Raw genomic sequence first — 16,268 nt, 5'->3', positions numbered from 1 at the left:
TCACAACTCGGGAGTATTTTACCAGTGAGGACACGTGATCAGAAAAGATAAGAGTAGAGATTCAAACCCAGATTTCTCCCATTAGAGGCAGAGCTAGCAACCACCATATTCCACTACCTCCTAGTCTAGATAAGATTTTTGAGGAAGTCTTGTATGCTCACTGGCTAGATTGGTCTGAAGTGGTTTTTTGTGTGTGTGTGTTTTTTAACATTTTTGGAAATTTAGGCCCAGCCTTAAAGAATGGAAAGATTTTAATCCAAACAAGTGGTGTGCTTTGTGCTTTTGTGGTAAGCACATAAAGACACCATCCATGCCTCATAGAAGAGAAGAATTTATCTCTGGCTTTTTATGAAAGCCCAAGAAGAGTGATTAACCAAGAATACAAACTAACTGCCTGGAAGGTAGGTGAGAAGGTCATGCAAAAAGGAATGTAGTTCAATTTTTATGGAAATACTGAAAAAGAGATCTGCTTTGAGGAAACAGGCATGACAGGGAAAGGCTTCCACTCTTGGTTGCCCAAGGTTTTCCTATTATGATCTTATAAACAGTTATTCCTCCAAGTGTGTCTGCATTTGTTGCAAGGATAGATTTACTCAGACAGGTGGAAGAGTCATGACAAGGGTTATAAACAGCTGCAGAGCTCTGGGATAGTCTTGGTAGCAAGGGAGGTGTCCATTCCCAGCCGCCAGGCATTAACCAGCCTTAGAACAGGCCCTCAAATCGGAACGACTAATTTTGGTCCAGTCCGTGCACCGCCCATGACAGCTAAATAGTAACATTAAAATGTAAAGAATTTCCAGTCGTTTTAAAAGGGATCATCTTGGCGTGCTTTCTGTTGTTGACTCAATTCTCATTTGGGACTGGGTTTCCAAACGAGACACACAGTAGTTATTCAAGAAATGTCAATTTGGAGAAGTAATTTTCATCTCTTAAGGAGCATGCTCTTACTATCCCACCATAAATAAGGCAAATACGTGTATGGTAACAAATCTGCCTTCGGCTGTGGGTTCCAACTTCTCTAGAGCGAGCGTTTCCCTCTGTCAGGTAACTTTTTTAAGTGACAGCGAGCATAACTTGTACCGAGCGCGGGGCAGGTTTGTCCTTTGTCCAATCATCTCCGAGATTTTGGGAGGGGGGAGGGGGAACTTCCCTAGACCTTCCCTGACCAGGAAGCGGGCGGGTTTAGGTTGAACAAGGGCCGCAGCAGCCAGTCGTGATGCAGCACGATGCTTGGCACTCCAGAGAACCAATAGAAACGAAGAGAGCTATTTGAATCGGCCAATGCCGGTAGGATGGGGGCGGGATTTGAGAGCCCTATAAAAGCGGCGGCCAGCCAGGCAAGCGGTGGCGGAGGCTTCTGCAGCGGTCGCCGGTGGTAGGGTGGGGACCTCCTCTGCGCCCCTCGGACCCGACTTTTTCAGCGCTCTTCTGCCACGCCAGCCTACCTCGCTCCTCGGCGCCATGACCACCACCACCACCTTCAAGGGTGTCGACCCCAACAGCAGGAATAGCTCCCGGTGAGGCGTCAGGGCCGTACCCGCGGGTCTTGGGGTCGGGAGGGCCGCTGCTCAGCGGGGCCACGCGGGCTGGGCACCCGGTCGTTGGCGGTAACGTGCCCTGGGCGCCACGCTTGCGTCCGGCCGGGCGGAGGTACTTGGCCGCCGGCGCCGCCTTTGTGCGGCTCTGCGAGCCTGGCACGCCGGCCCCGCCCGATTCCTGCTCCTCTCCCATTCATTCCTACCCTGAAGCGAGGAGCCGGGAGGGCCGGGGCCGCTAGCACTGACTGCGCAGTGGGTTGTTAGTTGGTACATGCGGAGAGGGTGCGTGCTGTCCCCGTTTCGGAGCGGCCTGCCGGGCCCCAATGTGGTGGCCTTGGCTCCCGCGTGCCAGGACAGCCCACGGGGCGCCTTGGTCCGATCCCATTGTCCCACCCCCGGGCCACGCACTCCTGTCACTGACCGGGAGCAGGTGGCGGCGGTGCAACCAGCGTGGCGGTCAGATTCCGCGGCCGCGACTGTCGGGTCTGGCGATCACCTACTCACTGGGGCCCGTTTGGCAGGTGTCATTTGTGGTCGGGCGGGGCTGGTCTTAGCGACCCCTCACCCCTTTCCAGGACCCAACAGTCAGCCCTCTGCGAAGTGCCTCCCCTCTGCTAACAAAGGAAAGACCCCAGCTCCTTCCCCTCCCGCACCCACCTCCGAACCGGGAGGTCGAATGCGCCAGTCCAAGTGGGTTTTCTGCGCACAAACCTTCGGACCTCGGTCTTTGCATCCCACCTCATTCGCTTCCTCCTTTGATATTTGTTAAATGAGTTCATCCCTGGCCCCGGTTCCCTTGCCGGAGGAGGTTTTCTGTTCTTGGGCGGGGCTGGAGGCATCCATTGTCTCTTCCGTACTATCTCCACCTGGAAAGCCGGGGCCTTTCTGGCCACTCCTGACACTGCTTTTGGGGAGGGGGACACTGGACACAGTGTTTGGACTGGGACCCTTTTCCAAGCCCCGGCCTAACTTGTGGAAGGGTTGAGATCCGGTGGAACATGTCCACATTGTCTTGGCTAATTGCACACTGTTCTTTAAGGTGGGATTCAGGCATCTCTGGGATCCTTGCTCCAGGTTTGGAGGAAGCTTAGATTCCACTTTTTCTGGGCATTCATTGATCATGACCTGCAGTCATGTGTGGCCAGCCTTGGGGTCCTGAGCAAGTGGCACAAAGGGAGCCATTTTGTGGGGCTAAGAAGACAGCAGTGAAACAGCAGTGTCTCACAGGGGTTGGAGAACTTGGGGACAAAAGCAGGCCTCAGCAGTGAGTCTTAGAAGGGAGCTTTGGAAATGACATTCCTTTTTTAACTCATTCTTTTCCTTTTCACAATGTAGAAAAGAACGGGAAAGATTTTTAAAACTAGCTGTTACTGGGAGGATGGGGGAACTTGGGTAGTATAGACAAACAAAAATACTGAAGAGGGTCACTCCCTCTTCTGTTGTCATCCTACCAATGAGATCATTTTTTTTTCAGAGGACACTGGACCAAAGTGAATCTGGGTTTTTTGTTTTGTGCCCTGGGGTCAGCTTTCTGCAGGTCAAAATGTAGTGGTTGGAATGTTCATGTATTAAAAATCGGAGGTTTTATCCTTGGGGATTGAGTGCGGTTTAGTGCTTCATAATGAATTTCAGTAACCTGGTCAAATGAATCCTGACACTAGTTCTTTGATATGTATGTTTGAAATGTGAGACAGAAATGATTTTCGGTTCTGCAAAAATAAGTGTTTTAGTTCACCTTTTGTCATCAGTTTCTCTCCAATATTGTGATCTCAAGACTGTAGCATTGTCCTTTTTATTTACTTCCTGCCTTTCTTTCTTTCTGTAATCTCACCTAATTCTCCTAAACTTCTTTTCTCCAGTAACATTCTCCTAGCTCCATGAACACTGTATAAATTTAGTCTGTCAGGAAATGATCTGCAAAAGTCATATGGGAGCTCTGGGATTTAAAGAGAGAAGAAAGAAAAAGTAATTTTTTTAAAATTGCTATCTGCAGGACATGGAGACATTTTTGTTGAGTCTCCAATATGTAATCCTGATTTAGTTATCATGTGTGTAGTTCAGAAAGAATAGTAGGACCTTTAAAAAGTGGAATTGATAGAATTTCTGTCTTATGATCCAAATCCTTTGTTTGGGGATGTCTGGCTGTTACAAATGGGCTCTACAACACTGACGTCATTGGAGTAGGTATTACCTGCTATTGCAAGGAGAACACAGACCTTGAAAAAGTTGGGCTGGTTAGAGCTCTGACTTTTTTTTTAAGCTGGTGTTTGGGTGCTAGTGTCTTTTTTCTTTGTTTAAAGCCAAAAAGTATTTCCCAGCCTATTAGGGTTCTGAAGGTTTTTATCTGACTAAAATAATTCACGAGGGTTTTCTTATGACAGTAAGGAAAATCAGTCTGATCTCCAGGAATGAAGGGGCTGACAGTGAAGCAAGTTAACTTTGATATTAACATTTTAAGTGTCTGTTGATTTGGGGTATAAGTGATAAAAACCAAGTTGCTTCAAACTTTAACATGAGAGAAAGCCTATTAATAATTTATAAATTATGATTTTTTTTACAATAATTACATATTAATTAGAAAGAAGCATTGTTTTATTTTATTATTTATTTATTTAAAGGCGGGCACAGCTCACAGTGGCCCATGTGGGGATCGAACCGGCAACCTTGGTGTTATTAACACCACGCTCTAACCAACTGAGCTAACCGGCCACCCTGTAAATTATGATTTAAACAATTTAAGCTAATCTAAGATTATCATCTTTATAAAGTGTATGCTTGAACAGTCATCTTCATATAATGAATTTATGTAGATATTTAATATCTGAGACTTAAAAAAAAAGTGGGGTTTTAAATGTTTAACATGTCATAAGAGAACACAATGGGTCTTCCCTTGGGGAAATAATGACATTTTTATTTAGTGTAAATTTAGTATTGAATTTTACTATGGGCAGACACAAATATTAGATTCAGGGGAGAACACTAGAGGACATATTAACACATAAGAAATATAACTGGCGGCCGGTTAGCTCAGTTGGTTAGAGTGCGGTGCTCTTAACAACAAGGTTGCAGGTTCAATCCCCACATGGGCCTCTGTGAGCTACTCCCTCCACAACCAGATTGAAACAACTACTTGACTTGGAGCTTATGGGTCTTGGAAAAACACACTTAAAAAAAAACCACAAACAAACAAGAAAAAAGAATTAAAATACATATCAGACAGTCTAAGATTAGAAAATAAGAAAACTAAGCAAAGCACCAACTATGTCGGTTTGTAGTTTAAAGAGTAAAATTGCCTTGTGTATTTTCCCTATTTAAATGCACTTTGAGCACTTGTTATGTGCCTGCCAGGAAATGGCGATTTGGGTTTTGGTCGTGTCTCTGTCAGTTAACTAATGTTGGGCAAGTTATTTGGAACTTCTCAGGGCCTGACTTTGCGCTCTTAAAAATGAGGCTGTTGAATTAGAATAGAGCAGAGCCCAGCAAACTACCACCTGAAGGCCAAACCCAGCTGGCACCACATTTTTACATTTATAAATGGTGGGGAGGGGGTGGACAAGAACATTTCATGACTTGTAAAATGACGAAAATCAAATTTCAGTGTCCATAAATAAAGTTTTATGGACCACAGCCTCACTGATTCATTTTCATGTTTGTGGCTGCCTTTGTGCCATGTGATGGAGTTAAATAGTTGCGCAAGACTGTGTGACTCATGAGCCCAAAGGATTTACTATATGGCCCTTTACACAGAGTTGGCATGAGGAGAGGATCTCTACCATCCTTTCCTCGGGTTCCACCGGTGCCATCTTTGAGAACATGGAGGGCTCTACTAGTCGCTTCACGGAGGTGGGCTGGATGTTGAACTCACTGAGGGCAGGGTGGAGAGGGCTCTAGGCAGGAGGAAGTATGGGAGTAAATATGCCCGAGGTGGAGACGAGCCAGAACTGTGTGTGGAACACTGAAGAAAGTGGCCTGACTGGATTCGTGAAGATGATAAGAACCAGATACAGTTAAGAGGAGGCTATGCGGGTATTAGATTGGTGCAAATGTAATTGTGATTTAAAAAGTTAATAAAAATAATTGCCAAAACCGCAATAACTTTTGCACCAACTTTATAGTTGGCAAAGTTTGTTTGATTTCCTTCTGTTCTGCCTAGGTAGGCTTAACCAAGCCTTGCCTATGCTGGCTTGCGGTAGCAGGAATAAGCAAGAACGAACGCAGGACAGGGCAGGAGGTCACCCCTCGGGCAGGAAGGGGCAGTGTGCCAGTCCTGTGAGGGGCTCTAGACAGTTGAGGGCAGGGTGCCAGTCTGCACCCAAGGGAGCAGAGGAGCTGGGATTTCTGTCGAGAGATCCAAGTGGACACAGGTATCCACAAGTGATCGCATATAATGGCCTATGGGAAAAGGAGCATTGACAGAGGAAAGTTGTCAGAAGAATTTTAGACTAATAGCAGTACAGAAAAATATGAAGTATAAGAAAGACATTGAAATTCACCAGAAATCCCCTGGATAACATGGTGGTACCTGTACTTTCAGACATTTATGTCTGGTTATTGTAGCTAGGACACATGATTGCCATGTTCCAGTTACTGTTCTAACACAATATATATATGATATCCTTATAATAGTCTTATGAGGCAGCTACTATTCTAAAACCAAAGCTCAGAGAGGTTAAGCAACTTACCGAGAATCACACAGATTAGTGTGTATCTCTGTGCACATCCTTTTATATAACGCGTAATTGGGCTTATATTTGTTCTCCAACGTTTTTTATTTTTATTTTTTTAATTTATTTTTTATTAGTTTCAGGTGTACAAAGCAACATAATAGACATTTAAACCTCTCATTAAGTGATAACCCACCCCTAAGCTACTACCCCTCTGACAAATAGCGGTTACAATACCATCGACTATCTTCCCTATGTTGTGCTCCCCATCCCGTGACTACGTACACCTATATATTTATAGTTGACATTCAATATTATTGTACTTCAGCTTCGGGTATAGTGCATTGGACACAATCTATGACATGATCCCCCTGATAAGTCCAGTGCCCATCTGGCACCTTACATGATCTTTACAACATTGTTGATTATATTCCCCATACTGTATTAACTACCAATTTGTATTTCTTAATGCCCTCACCTTTTTCACCCTGACCCCCACCCCATTGCCATCTATCACCCTGATAGATCTACTACCTATCTGGCACCATACCTAGTATTACAATATTATTGACTATATTCCTTATGCTATAACCTACATCCCATGACTACTGTGTGTGTAACAACCAAGTTGTACTTTTTTTTTTTTTTTAAGATTTTTATTGGGGAAGGGGAACAGGACTTTTATTGGGGAATAGTGTGTACTTCTAGGACTTTTTTCCAAGTCAAGTTGTTGTCCTTTCAATCTTAGTTGTGGAGGGCGCAGCTCAGCTCCAGGTCCAGTTGCCGTTGCTAGTTGCAGGGGGCGCAGCCCACCATCCCTTGTGGGAGTCGAACTGGCAACCTTGTGGTTGAGAGGACAGGCTCCAACCAACTGAGCCATCCGGGAGCTCAGCGGCAGCTCAGCTCAAGGTGCCGTGTTCAATCTTAGTTGCAGGGGGCAGAGCCCACCATCCCTTACGGGACTCGAGGGATTGAACTGGCAACCTTGTGGTTGAGAACCCACTGGGACATGTGAGAATCAAACTGGCAGCCTTCGGAGTTAGGAGCATGGAGCTCTAACCACCTGAGCCACCGGGCCAGCCCCCAATTTGTACTTCTTAATCCCGTCCGCTTTTACCCATCCTTAACCCCCTCCTGTCTTAAAGAAGTCCCTCTAAGATTCCTTGTAATACTGGTTTGGTGGTGATGAGACTCCTTCAGCTTTTTCTTGTCTGGGAAGCTCCTTACCTGTCCTTCAATTCTAAATGTGAGCTTTGCTGGGTAGAGTAATCTTGGTTGTATGTTCCAACCTTTTTAATTCACTGTGTTTTTGGGTAACTTCGCATCTACTAATAAGGGTAAATCCCACCCTAATGTGTGTAGGTTTTTGTTGTATGGACAGACTGATAATTAATCCCTATTAATGGATAACTAGGGTATTTCCAACTTTTTACAGATTAACCTATTTATAGGAGTATCCTTGTACATATGTCTGGTTATCTACTTAAGATAATTTCTGGAAGGAGAAATGCTGATTCATATAAAATGCAAGCTTACACATTATCAAAATATTCTTTAGGAAGTTTGTACTAATTTATTCTCACACTTCAGTTAATGCTGGGAATTGGCATTTTTTCATTCCGACCAGTCTAATAAGAAAAACTATCATTTTGTTTTATATTTTATGTATTTGCTAGTGAGGTTGAATTTTTAATGTTTAGAAGCTATCCATATTTTTTAATTGCCTGTAGTATCTTTTGTCCATTTTTCTCTTGTGATTCCTTTTATTATTTTAAAGAGTATAATAGTAATACTATAATAGTAATATTATAGTAATCCTTTGTCAAATATTATGTGTATTTTTGCCAAGTTTGGCCATCTTTTCATTGGGTTTTGGCTTTCATTTTGTGCTTAGAAAGCCCTTTTCTTCAACACTAGAACACATTTGTCCTAATTTTCTTCCAATATTTTTGTTTTAGTCTTTAAATTAAAATATTTGACTTAGCTGGAATGTATTTTGGTAAATGAAGTGAGTTAGGGACATACATTTTTTTGTTTGTTTAATCAAAATGACTAGCTAGCAGGCAAGGTCTGTTAAGTCTTGCCATTTCCTAAAAGGAGACGCCAGCCAGGCTATCGTTTGTGGAGATTGTCCGGTTTCCGCTGCCTGGTGTGACGGACAATCTCACTACAAATAGAAAGCAGCATTTCGTGTCTTACATCCAGCGTTGAATTTATACCCTGATGGAATCAGTTCCCTTTTCCCATTAGCAGCTCTCTTTTTATGGGAGGTCAGGGGAATGAATGGGCGAGGGAAATAGGGAAATGAAACGAAAGGTGTTTATTTATGCCAAGAAATGTTCTGGTATCATCTGAAATTGATGTTTTGCCATTATTCCTAGGGTTTTGCGGCCTCCAGGTGGTGGATCCAATTTTTCGTTGGGCTTTGATGAACCAACGGAACAACAACCCATGAGGAAGAACAAAATGGCCTCTAGCATCTTTGGGACATCTGAGGAAAATCCCCCGTCGTGGGCCAAGTCTGCAGGTACTGCTTATATGTCTGTGATCTCTGGTCAAAGGGACAGGCCCATCAAGAATAACCACAGCTGGTTTTGTACTGGTGAGCAAAATTGGAATGAGGTAAACAACAGTTAAAGCTTGTCATTGGAGGAAAGACGGGGCTAAGAAACGGGAAATACTGAGAATTTATGTGATGGATCAGAATAAGGAGTGACGTCAGATGGGGTTATTCCATCCCTTAGCAGGACTTTGAAGTCATACCTTAACCTAACCTCCCTGACACTGTTTGCTCGTTTTGTAATGTGAGACTAGCACATAATACCACTCACTAAGAGTGTTTGCTTTAGGTCTTCCTACGGTATCCCTCAAGAAGGTCTATTTTGATTCAGGTGCCAAGTCTAGTGGTGGCCGTGAAGATTCTGAGTTATCTGGACCCCAGAGAAGGAACTCTTCTGAAGCAAACTCTGGAGACTTCTTAGACCTGAAGGTCAGTGTGACAAAATGAGGGAAATGACAGGCTTTGAGGTTAATTCCATTTAGAAATAAGATTCCCCCCTATTGTACTAAGGGCTTTAGTTCTGTCCCTGGAGTTTTACATAGAAGTAATTAGGAAAGGGGCTGGGCCATATTGGTGATGGAAGATGGATAACTAAAGGGAGGAAAGTCAGGAAGTGAGTTAACATGCTCTTGGTCTGTTCCGGTGTCCCTTCTACCATTAGGATCGGTCTGTCCTTCAGTGTTGATTTTTGGAACTTCTGGGTCACACTCACTTCCTGTGTACCTCATATATAGTAGTATTACTGAGTTCAAGGACTGTGACAGTTGTTGGCCATTGGTGCCCGGTTGTTTTAAGCTGAACTCCAGGAGACTGCAGCCCTGCCCCAAAGCCCCCAGCTGCGTGTCTGGAAAGCCTGGTAGGGTGTCCTGGGTAGGGACCTCAGAGCACACGGAGGCATCAGCCATCTAAGTGTGGGGAGACCTGTAGAAGGGGCTTTGGAATTGATAGACACCTTTCAACCCCTAGATAAGGAGAAAGAGGGAGAATGGAAGGATAGATTTACCAGTTTCCCATTTGATAAAAGATCTTCTGAAATGCTAATTGATATAGGTCATCAGTGTAGATGTTAAGGGTTTTGGGGGGTTTTAGATGTGTTACTAACAATACTGGGGCAGTTTGTCCAGCAGTATTTTTGTGTAGCATTATCCCGGTCGAATAAAGGTTGCTTATTGTAATGCAGCCTGACCCTGAACTTGACTGCATCAAAATGAAAACGTTTGGTTTCAGATAAATAGTAGCCTCTCTGAACTGTGACTGCATTGTTTTGTGTGTTGCAAAATTAAAATCTGAAGTAAAATTTTCATTTCTTTTCTAGGGAGAAGGCGACATTCATGGTGAGTACTTCTGAAGCCGATTTTCTGGTTCTGTAAATGGTTTTCAGAAGATCAGTATTTTGATTCAAATCATGTCTCAGGGAAAGAGACTGGGGAATGAAACCTAGTTTTGCCCGAGTGTCAGCATAATCTTGAATGGAAAGGAAAGAAAAATGAAACTGGAAAGTTAGCAGACATGGCCACATTTGGTACCAGCCAGCAGTGAGAGCAATGCTAGACATGTATGAGAAAGGAAAAACAAAAACCCACGGAAAATCCTTTACAAATGTATGCACATCAATCCGGCTGGTATTTGTTATACTTAATGAGAGCTTTTTAATAAAGGGCTGTGGCAGTTCAGCCTTGGCCCACAGTGTTGACTTTACAAAGTTTGATTTTTATATGAGGTGGTTATTCCTCCAGACAGTGGTAACTCTGTGATCTTGTGAATGATAATTTAGGGGCAGATGTAAATTTTCAGTTAGCATTCATGTGACCAATTACATGTGGAAATGAGCTGTCACCATTTGTTTAATTATCTTAAATCTTCGAAGTATTCATTGGCATTTCTTTTACAAGTGCCAGAGAACTGACGATGAGTGGAAAGAAAGCAGTCGGGTCACAGCGGTCATAAACTCTCTGGCCCAGAGTCACTTCCTCGTGGCCTTTTCCTGTATTTTGTGGTGCAGTCTTCCAGGGAAACGAATGTTTAAGAACCACAATCCTCTTCTGTCCTCTCAAACAGTCTTTCTTGGTGGGCGTGGTAGGAGGAGAATCTCTGAATCTTTGAGCCTAACCTGGGTTCTTCTCACTGGACAAATTACTTTTTCACTGGACTGAAGACAGACTTGTTATTCATGTCCAATTTGTTCCATTTGAAAAGACTGTTCTGGAGATAAAAACAATCTTCTAGGCTTTTCGATGCTGCTGCTTTTCATTCTGAAATACTACCATTGGCAGACCTTATTCAGCCAGAATCAGCTAATCTTTATTTACTAGTTTTGGCCAATGGCTATAATTAGGAGTTGGGGAGCCGGAAGACACCTGTGTGAGCCCTGCGGAAGTTATGAAAAATGTGTCATTTGTCCTGGGTCATTAGCTCAATTTGTTATAGATGCTTCAGGTAAACAGCACATTGAATTGGGTAGTATGACAAGTCCTTCCTTTTTCTTTTTCTTTTTTGATGGTCATCAGTTTCGCCACCTGGTTATTTTATGTTCCTGACTGCTGCTCCTTTTAGTTCATTTGTCATAAAATGACAAGGGGCCTAGTAATTCAAGGTACGTCTGTTGAAGTAGAGATCACCCCCACCTCTGTTGCCAACTTTACTTCAAAGCCAACCTACTCTGCTCAGTTTAAGTAAAACAGATTTTGTTTGGATATAAGGAAAATTGCCTTCGTCTTTTAGGTAATTAAACATAGGAATGGTTACAGGGAGGGCTTTGGAAATCTTTAAGAAAGAGGGAGAAGAGCCAGGAAACTTAGGCAGAAGTCTTTCGCTGCCTCAGGCAAGTTAGATGTTCTGCTGAATTTTTGGCGGTCCTAATTCTTTGATCCTTATAATGAATCATTTTTTCAATTCTGACAGAGGTGTCTGTTCAGGTACCTTATTGATGCACCAAAGAAGAAAGACAGTTCAGGGGTATATTAGATGGATATTATGGTAAAAGTATTTTTGTTTAAAGCCCTATTTTTAAATTATTATTTTATTATTATTATTATTATTATATTCAACAGACAAAGATTTCTCTGTCAAGTTGCTACAGAAGTTTCTAAACCCTCAATTCCTGTACTTATCTCATTGCAGACGAATGCCATGGAATAACAAACCTCCATCTTTTCTGGCTAGAGTATTTCTGACAAACAAGCATTTAAATTAAGGCCTGCTCTTGTTTAGTCTCAATGTGCTCTTTCGTCGTTTTTTGTGTTTTGGTATATTGTCACCTAGTTGTAAAAGACAAAACAGTTCCATTAATAATAATAAGCTAGGTGGAAATGAGCTTGATTTCTTTAAAAATCGCTTTCTGGAAATAAACTACCATGGTAGAGCTGCATGATAATTTTGTGTCCTTTGGAAGTGCTCATTAACTCGTTGGGCCAGACAGACGGTGCTGATTTGAGTTAGATCCTGTACAGCCGTGAGGCCACGTCCTAGCCGCAGACATGAAACAGCTCTCATTGATAACGCTGGCCCAGGCCGAGCTCATGGTCTGATTTCATCTATCTTGGACTGTTTTAAATGTGTCTTTTGGTTTTTGTTTGTATTTGCAGTAAATTAGACGTATTTTCCTGGGTTGTTTAACGGACACTCATTGTAGGACTTGGGTACTTAATGTTGATGTGGTTGCTCCTATTTCTTGTATAACGAGTGTAGCAACAGGACACCAAGGGGTAACCCTTTCTCGCCAAACTTCAGTTCATAACTGTGAGGGCTGTCGTTTTGGAAAGTGTCATATTAGATTTTTACTGGTAGTTGAATAATATAGAAGATTGTGTGTAACAAGCTATTTCTATAGAATGTTCCCAAAATTCAAAAAATGCAGTGTTGAAAGCAGCAGTAGCATTTTTATTTCTGAGATTTTGTTGTGTTTCCAATCTAAGATCTTTCTCCCCTCGGCCTTCTCAGTTTTAGTTGGCTAAATCAAAACTTGGTACAAGTGGTTTTAGGAACATGAACTTTTAATGTTTAGTCTTTGAGGAACTTAAAAGAAACTAGTTTTTTTGTTGATGTTTTGAAATTAGAAGTGTTTACTTAGTATATATCATAATTAATATTTAGGCTTCACTGCTTCCAGGGTTTTGGAACTCCCAAATTAGGGGAGGGAATAAATGTCTTTAAATGTTACATTAGTTTTTCTTCCAAGTCTTATACTAAAGGTGTGCTCTGTGCATGTGTGTGATTATTCTGAGGCAGGTGTTAGAATAGGCAACAATTTAATTTGATGGCTTAACAACGGGATGAGACCTAGCTTTTTTTTTTTTTAATTGAAAATAAGTGTAAGATGCCTTAAAACTATTAAACTCTTCATAGAAATTTCCTTTCACAGAAAACATTGAGGTTTTCTTTTGCAGTTACTCTCGACTTCGAGTCAGGCTAAGTTTGGAAACTAGCGGGCTAAGAATATGTGCTTGTTGGGAATTTCACAAATCAGTCAGTGAGTGAATCAGTCAAGCAATATCTAGGATATTGGATAATAATACACTAATTCTTAAGACTTGAATGTGGAAAGTGCCCAGTTAATAGAGATAGGAGTGACCTGATTAATGGAGATGTTATTACAAATCAGTAGGGAAAGGTAGGCTCTTTAATAAATGGTGATGGTAAAACTGGTTTTCTGTGTAGTTAAAATCAACCTCACCTAGTAACCATGGAAATGTAACATAAAACAATGCAATAACATTTTTCACCCATCAGTTTGGCAAATATTAAAGTGAGGTGGTTATCAAGTGGTGGATATGCAAAGATGTAAGGAGAGCAAATTCTGATATGGGTTGTGGGGTAGAAAGTGGCACAGCCAGTTGGGAGGGTGGTGTATAGTCTCTGTTTAAAATGAAGATGTGGCACACGTTCCAGTGTATATGTGTTACTGTGGGCACGCATTCCAGTGTATATGTGTTACCCTGGGCACATGTTCCAGTCAGTGTACATGTGTTACTGTGGGGATACGTTCCAGTGTACATGCGTTACTGTGGGCACATGTTCCAGTGTACATGCGTTACCCTGGGCACATGTTCCAGTGTACATGTGTTACTGTGGGGATACGTTCCAGTGTACATGCGTTACTGTGGGCACGCGTTCCAGTGTACATGTGTTACTGTGGGGATACGTTCCAGTGTACATGCGTTACTATGGGCACGCGTTCCAGTGTACATGCGTTACTATGGGCACGCGTTCCAGTGTACATGTGTTACTGTGGGGATACGTTCCAGTGTACATGCGTTACTATGGGCATACGTTCCAGTGTACATGCGTTACCCTGGGCACATATTCCAGTGTACATGTGTTACTGTGGGGATACGTTCCAGAGTATATGCATTACTGTGGGCAAACGTTCCAGTGTATGTGTTATAGCTTTGTTTGGAATGGTTGGGCTGGTTGTAATTTATTGCTATCAGTAGAAGATTGGAGAAATATGTACAAATTACACACACACACACACACACACACTATAGAACAATTTAATTAAGAAAGGTGAATTGTGACCATGTGTATAAATATGGGTAATTTTGCAAAAGAGTGAAAAAAAGGAAGCTGATACCATTGATGTTAAATACAACAAAACAGTATTATATGTTATCTGTTGGAAATAAAATACACATAAAATATGCATAAAACAAATGGTCTAGAAGAATACACACAACTAGCAGTTGGGGCCTCTGGGAATAGAAAGGAGAGACCCACATAGAGGTGGATTGGAGGGTCACGGATCTAGAGCTTATCTGTAATGTTCTAATTTAAAATATTCATGTCTTCATATATTTGTGTAATCGAGAAAACATACACAGGTAAAGGCCTGGGGACAAATAATGGCAAACCATGAACAGTGGGTAAGTCTGGGTAGTGAGAACATGGTTGGTGACTGTTTTCTTCTTTATATTTCTATTGTGTTTTGAACCATTCTCAAAAGAAAAATATCAATTCCATCTTCACACAAGGCAATAGTTACTAGCCTGAATTTCATTCTGTTTTCCTAGAAAATGTGGACACAGACTTGCAGGCTGGCCTGGGGCAGAGTGAGGACAAGCCGGTGCCCGCTGCCCCGGTGCCCAGCCCAGTGGCGCCGGCCCCAGTGCCGTCCCGAAGAAACCCCCCTGGTGGCAAGTCCAGCCTTGTCCTGGGTTAGCTGCGACTGTCCTGAACTGTCGTTTTGTCTGTTTGTTTTCTCCATGCTTGTGAACTGCACAACTTGAGCCTGACTGTACATCTTTTGGATTTGTTTCATTAAAAAAGAAGCACTTTATGTACTGCTGTCTTTTTTCTTTTCTTTTTGAGGAACAGGTTCTCTTTATCTGTCCTGATTCCTCTGGGTCTGTAGGCCACGGCATGAGTGTTTCTAGTACTAGTAGATTGGAGGGAAGGCTTTGTGACGCTTACTACCGTGTTTTGAAGAACAAATAATTTGGTTCCAAATGTGTTAGCGGATCTTTTGTATTGAGGTTTTTAAAACCCTTTTCTTGTCAGCTTTACTTGGGTTTACCAAGCTTTGATTGGACAGGCCAGTAAACAGGCCACAGGCACCATTCCTGCAGGCCCCCAACACAGGGTTGTCTTTATACTGAACCTTCTTGCCATTGCCCTAACTTGTCAGTGCCCTTTGCTAAAAGCATCTTCCTGTGCCAAATGGAATAATAGAGAGGCCTGGGCCTCATGCCTTGCTGCCTGTAAAGCAAAGAAACTGCCTTTTATTTTTGAATCTTAAGAAATAAGCCAGATACTAACGTGACTGGCTGAGGTGCAAAGCCTGCTCTCGCGCAGAGGAAGCTCATGTACACTCCACCTGACCAGTTCCACATGGTGAAGCAAGCAAGGGCAGTGACCACACAGAAGCGGGTCTTGGTCTGCAACGGACCCTGCAGGGGCAGTGCTCTTAGATAACCTGATGCTGTGTGCATGATGCTTGACCATGAAACAAACAGTCTCATCCTTAAAATGTGTGTTGTACTTCACAATCCTGGACCTTTGCTTAAAGTAAACAATGTACAAATTTTGAAACAGTGTGTCCTGTGTCATCTTTTTGAGATTGTTTCAGTGTTCTAGCTGTTTAGTTGCTGTTTTCCTTTGTAACTATAAATCCTGCTGCCCAGTGATTGCAAGTCATTAAAGTTAAAATTGACTAATGAAGGCCCAGAGACAAGTGGGCTTCTCTTAAAAGAATACAAGTTTAGAGTCATAGCGTGAGTTAAAATGCAAAATGATAACTGACTCTGACAAAATAAAATTCGGAAATAATATGCATAATTGATATCCCAAATAGTTATTAGCCAATGTATTTTAAACTCCTACCACCTACGCTTTGTGCTAGGTAGTAACATTTAAAATTCTAAATCCTTTCATACCTGTAAGGTGTTCTCATTGATGGGTGGTCAAAGAGTGCTCCAAAGGAAAAAAGGGCCTACCTAATTAGATGGGGGGGGGGGGGGGGGCGGGAACCTCAGTCTGAGTCCCCTGAACTGATATGGACACAGGACAGGA

At 42.5% G+C, this 16,268-nt stretch overlaps 1 protein-coding gene across 1 annotated transcript; it reads left to right on the top strand.

Moving 5' to 3' along the window:
- Window positions 1–1,327: 1,327 nt before the first annotated feature.
- Window positions 1,328–15,036, top strand: JPT1 (Jupiter microtubule associated homolog 1). Its single transcript, XM_019745549.2, has 5 exons — window positions 1,328–1,517; window positions 8,584–8,729; window positions 9,094–9,191; window positions 10,078–10,096; window positions 14,771–15,036. Exons 1-5 carry the CDS (start codon window positions 1,462–1,464, stop codon window positions 14,917–14,919), a joined length of 468 nt encoding a protein of 155 aa, XP_019601108.1. The 5' UTR covers window positions 1,328–1,461; the 3' UTR covers window positions 14,920–15,036.
- Window positions 15,037–16,268: the final 1,232 nt, after the last annotated feature.

Source organism: Rhinolophus sinicus, linkage group LG15, assembly GCF_036562045.2.
Source record: "Rhinolophus sinicus isolate RSC01 linkage group LG15, ASM3656204v1, whole genome shotgun sequence".
Taxonomy (NCBI): domain Eukaryota; kingdom Metazoa; phylum Chordata; class Mammalia; order Chiroptera; family Rhinolophidae; genus Rhinolophus; species Rhinolophus sinicus.
Note: the sequence above shows the minus strand (reverse complement) of the source record. Positions and strands in the feature narration are given on the sequence as shown.

What these genes read in the sequence shown, in the direction of transcription:
- JPT1 (XM_019745549.2), top strand. Translation starts at nt 1,462, where the DNA reads ATGACCACCACCACCACCTTCAAGGGTGTCGACCCCAACAGCAGGAAT. An exon ending in AACAGCAGGAATAGCTCCCG is followed by an intron (nt 1,518 to 8,583) that starts GTGAGGCGTCAG and finishes CATTATTCCTAG; the next exon opens with GGTTTTGCGGCCTCCAGGTG. An exon ending in GTCGTGGGCCAAGTCTGCAG is followed by an intron (nt 8,730 to 9,093) that starts GTACTGCTTATA and finishes ATTTTGATTCAG; the next exon opens with GTGCCAAGTCTAGTGGTGGC.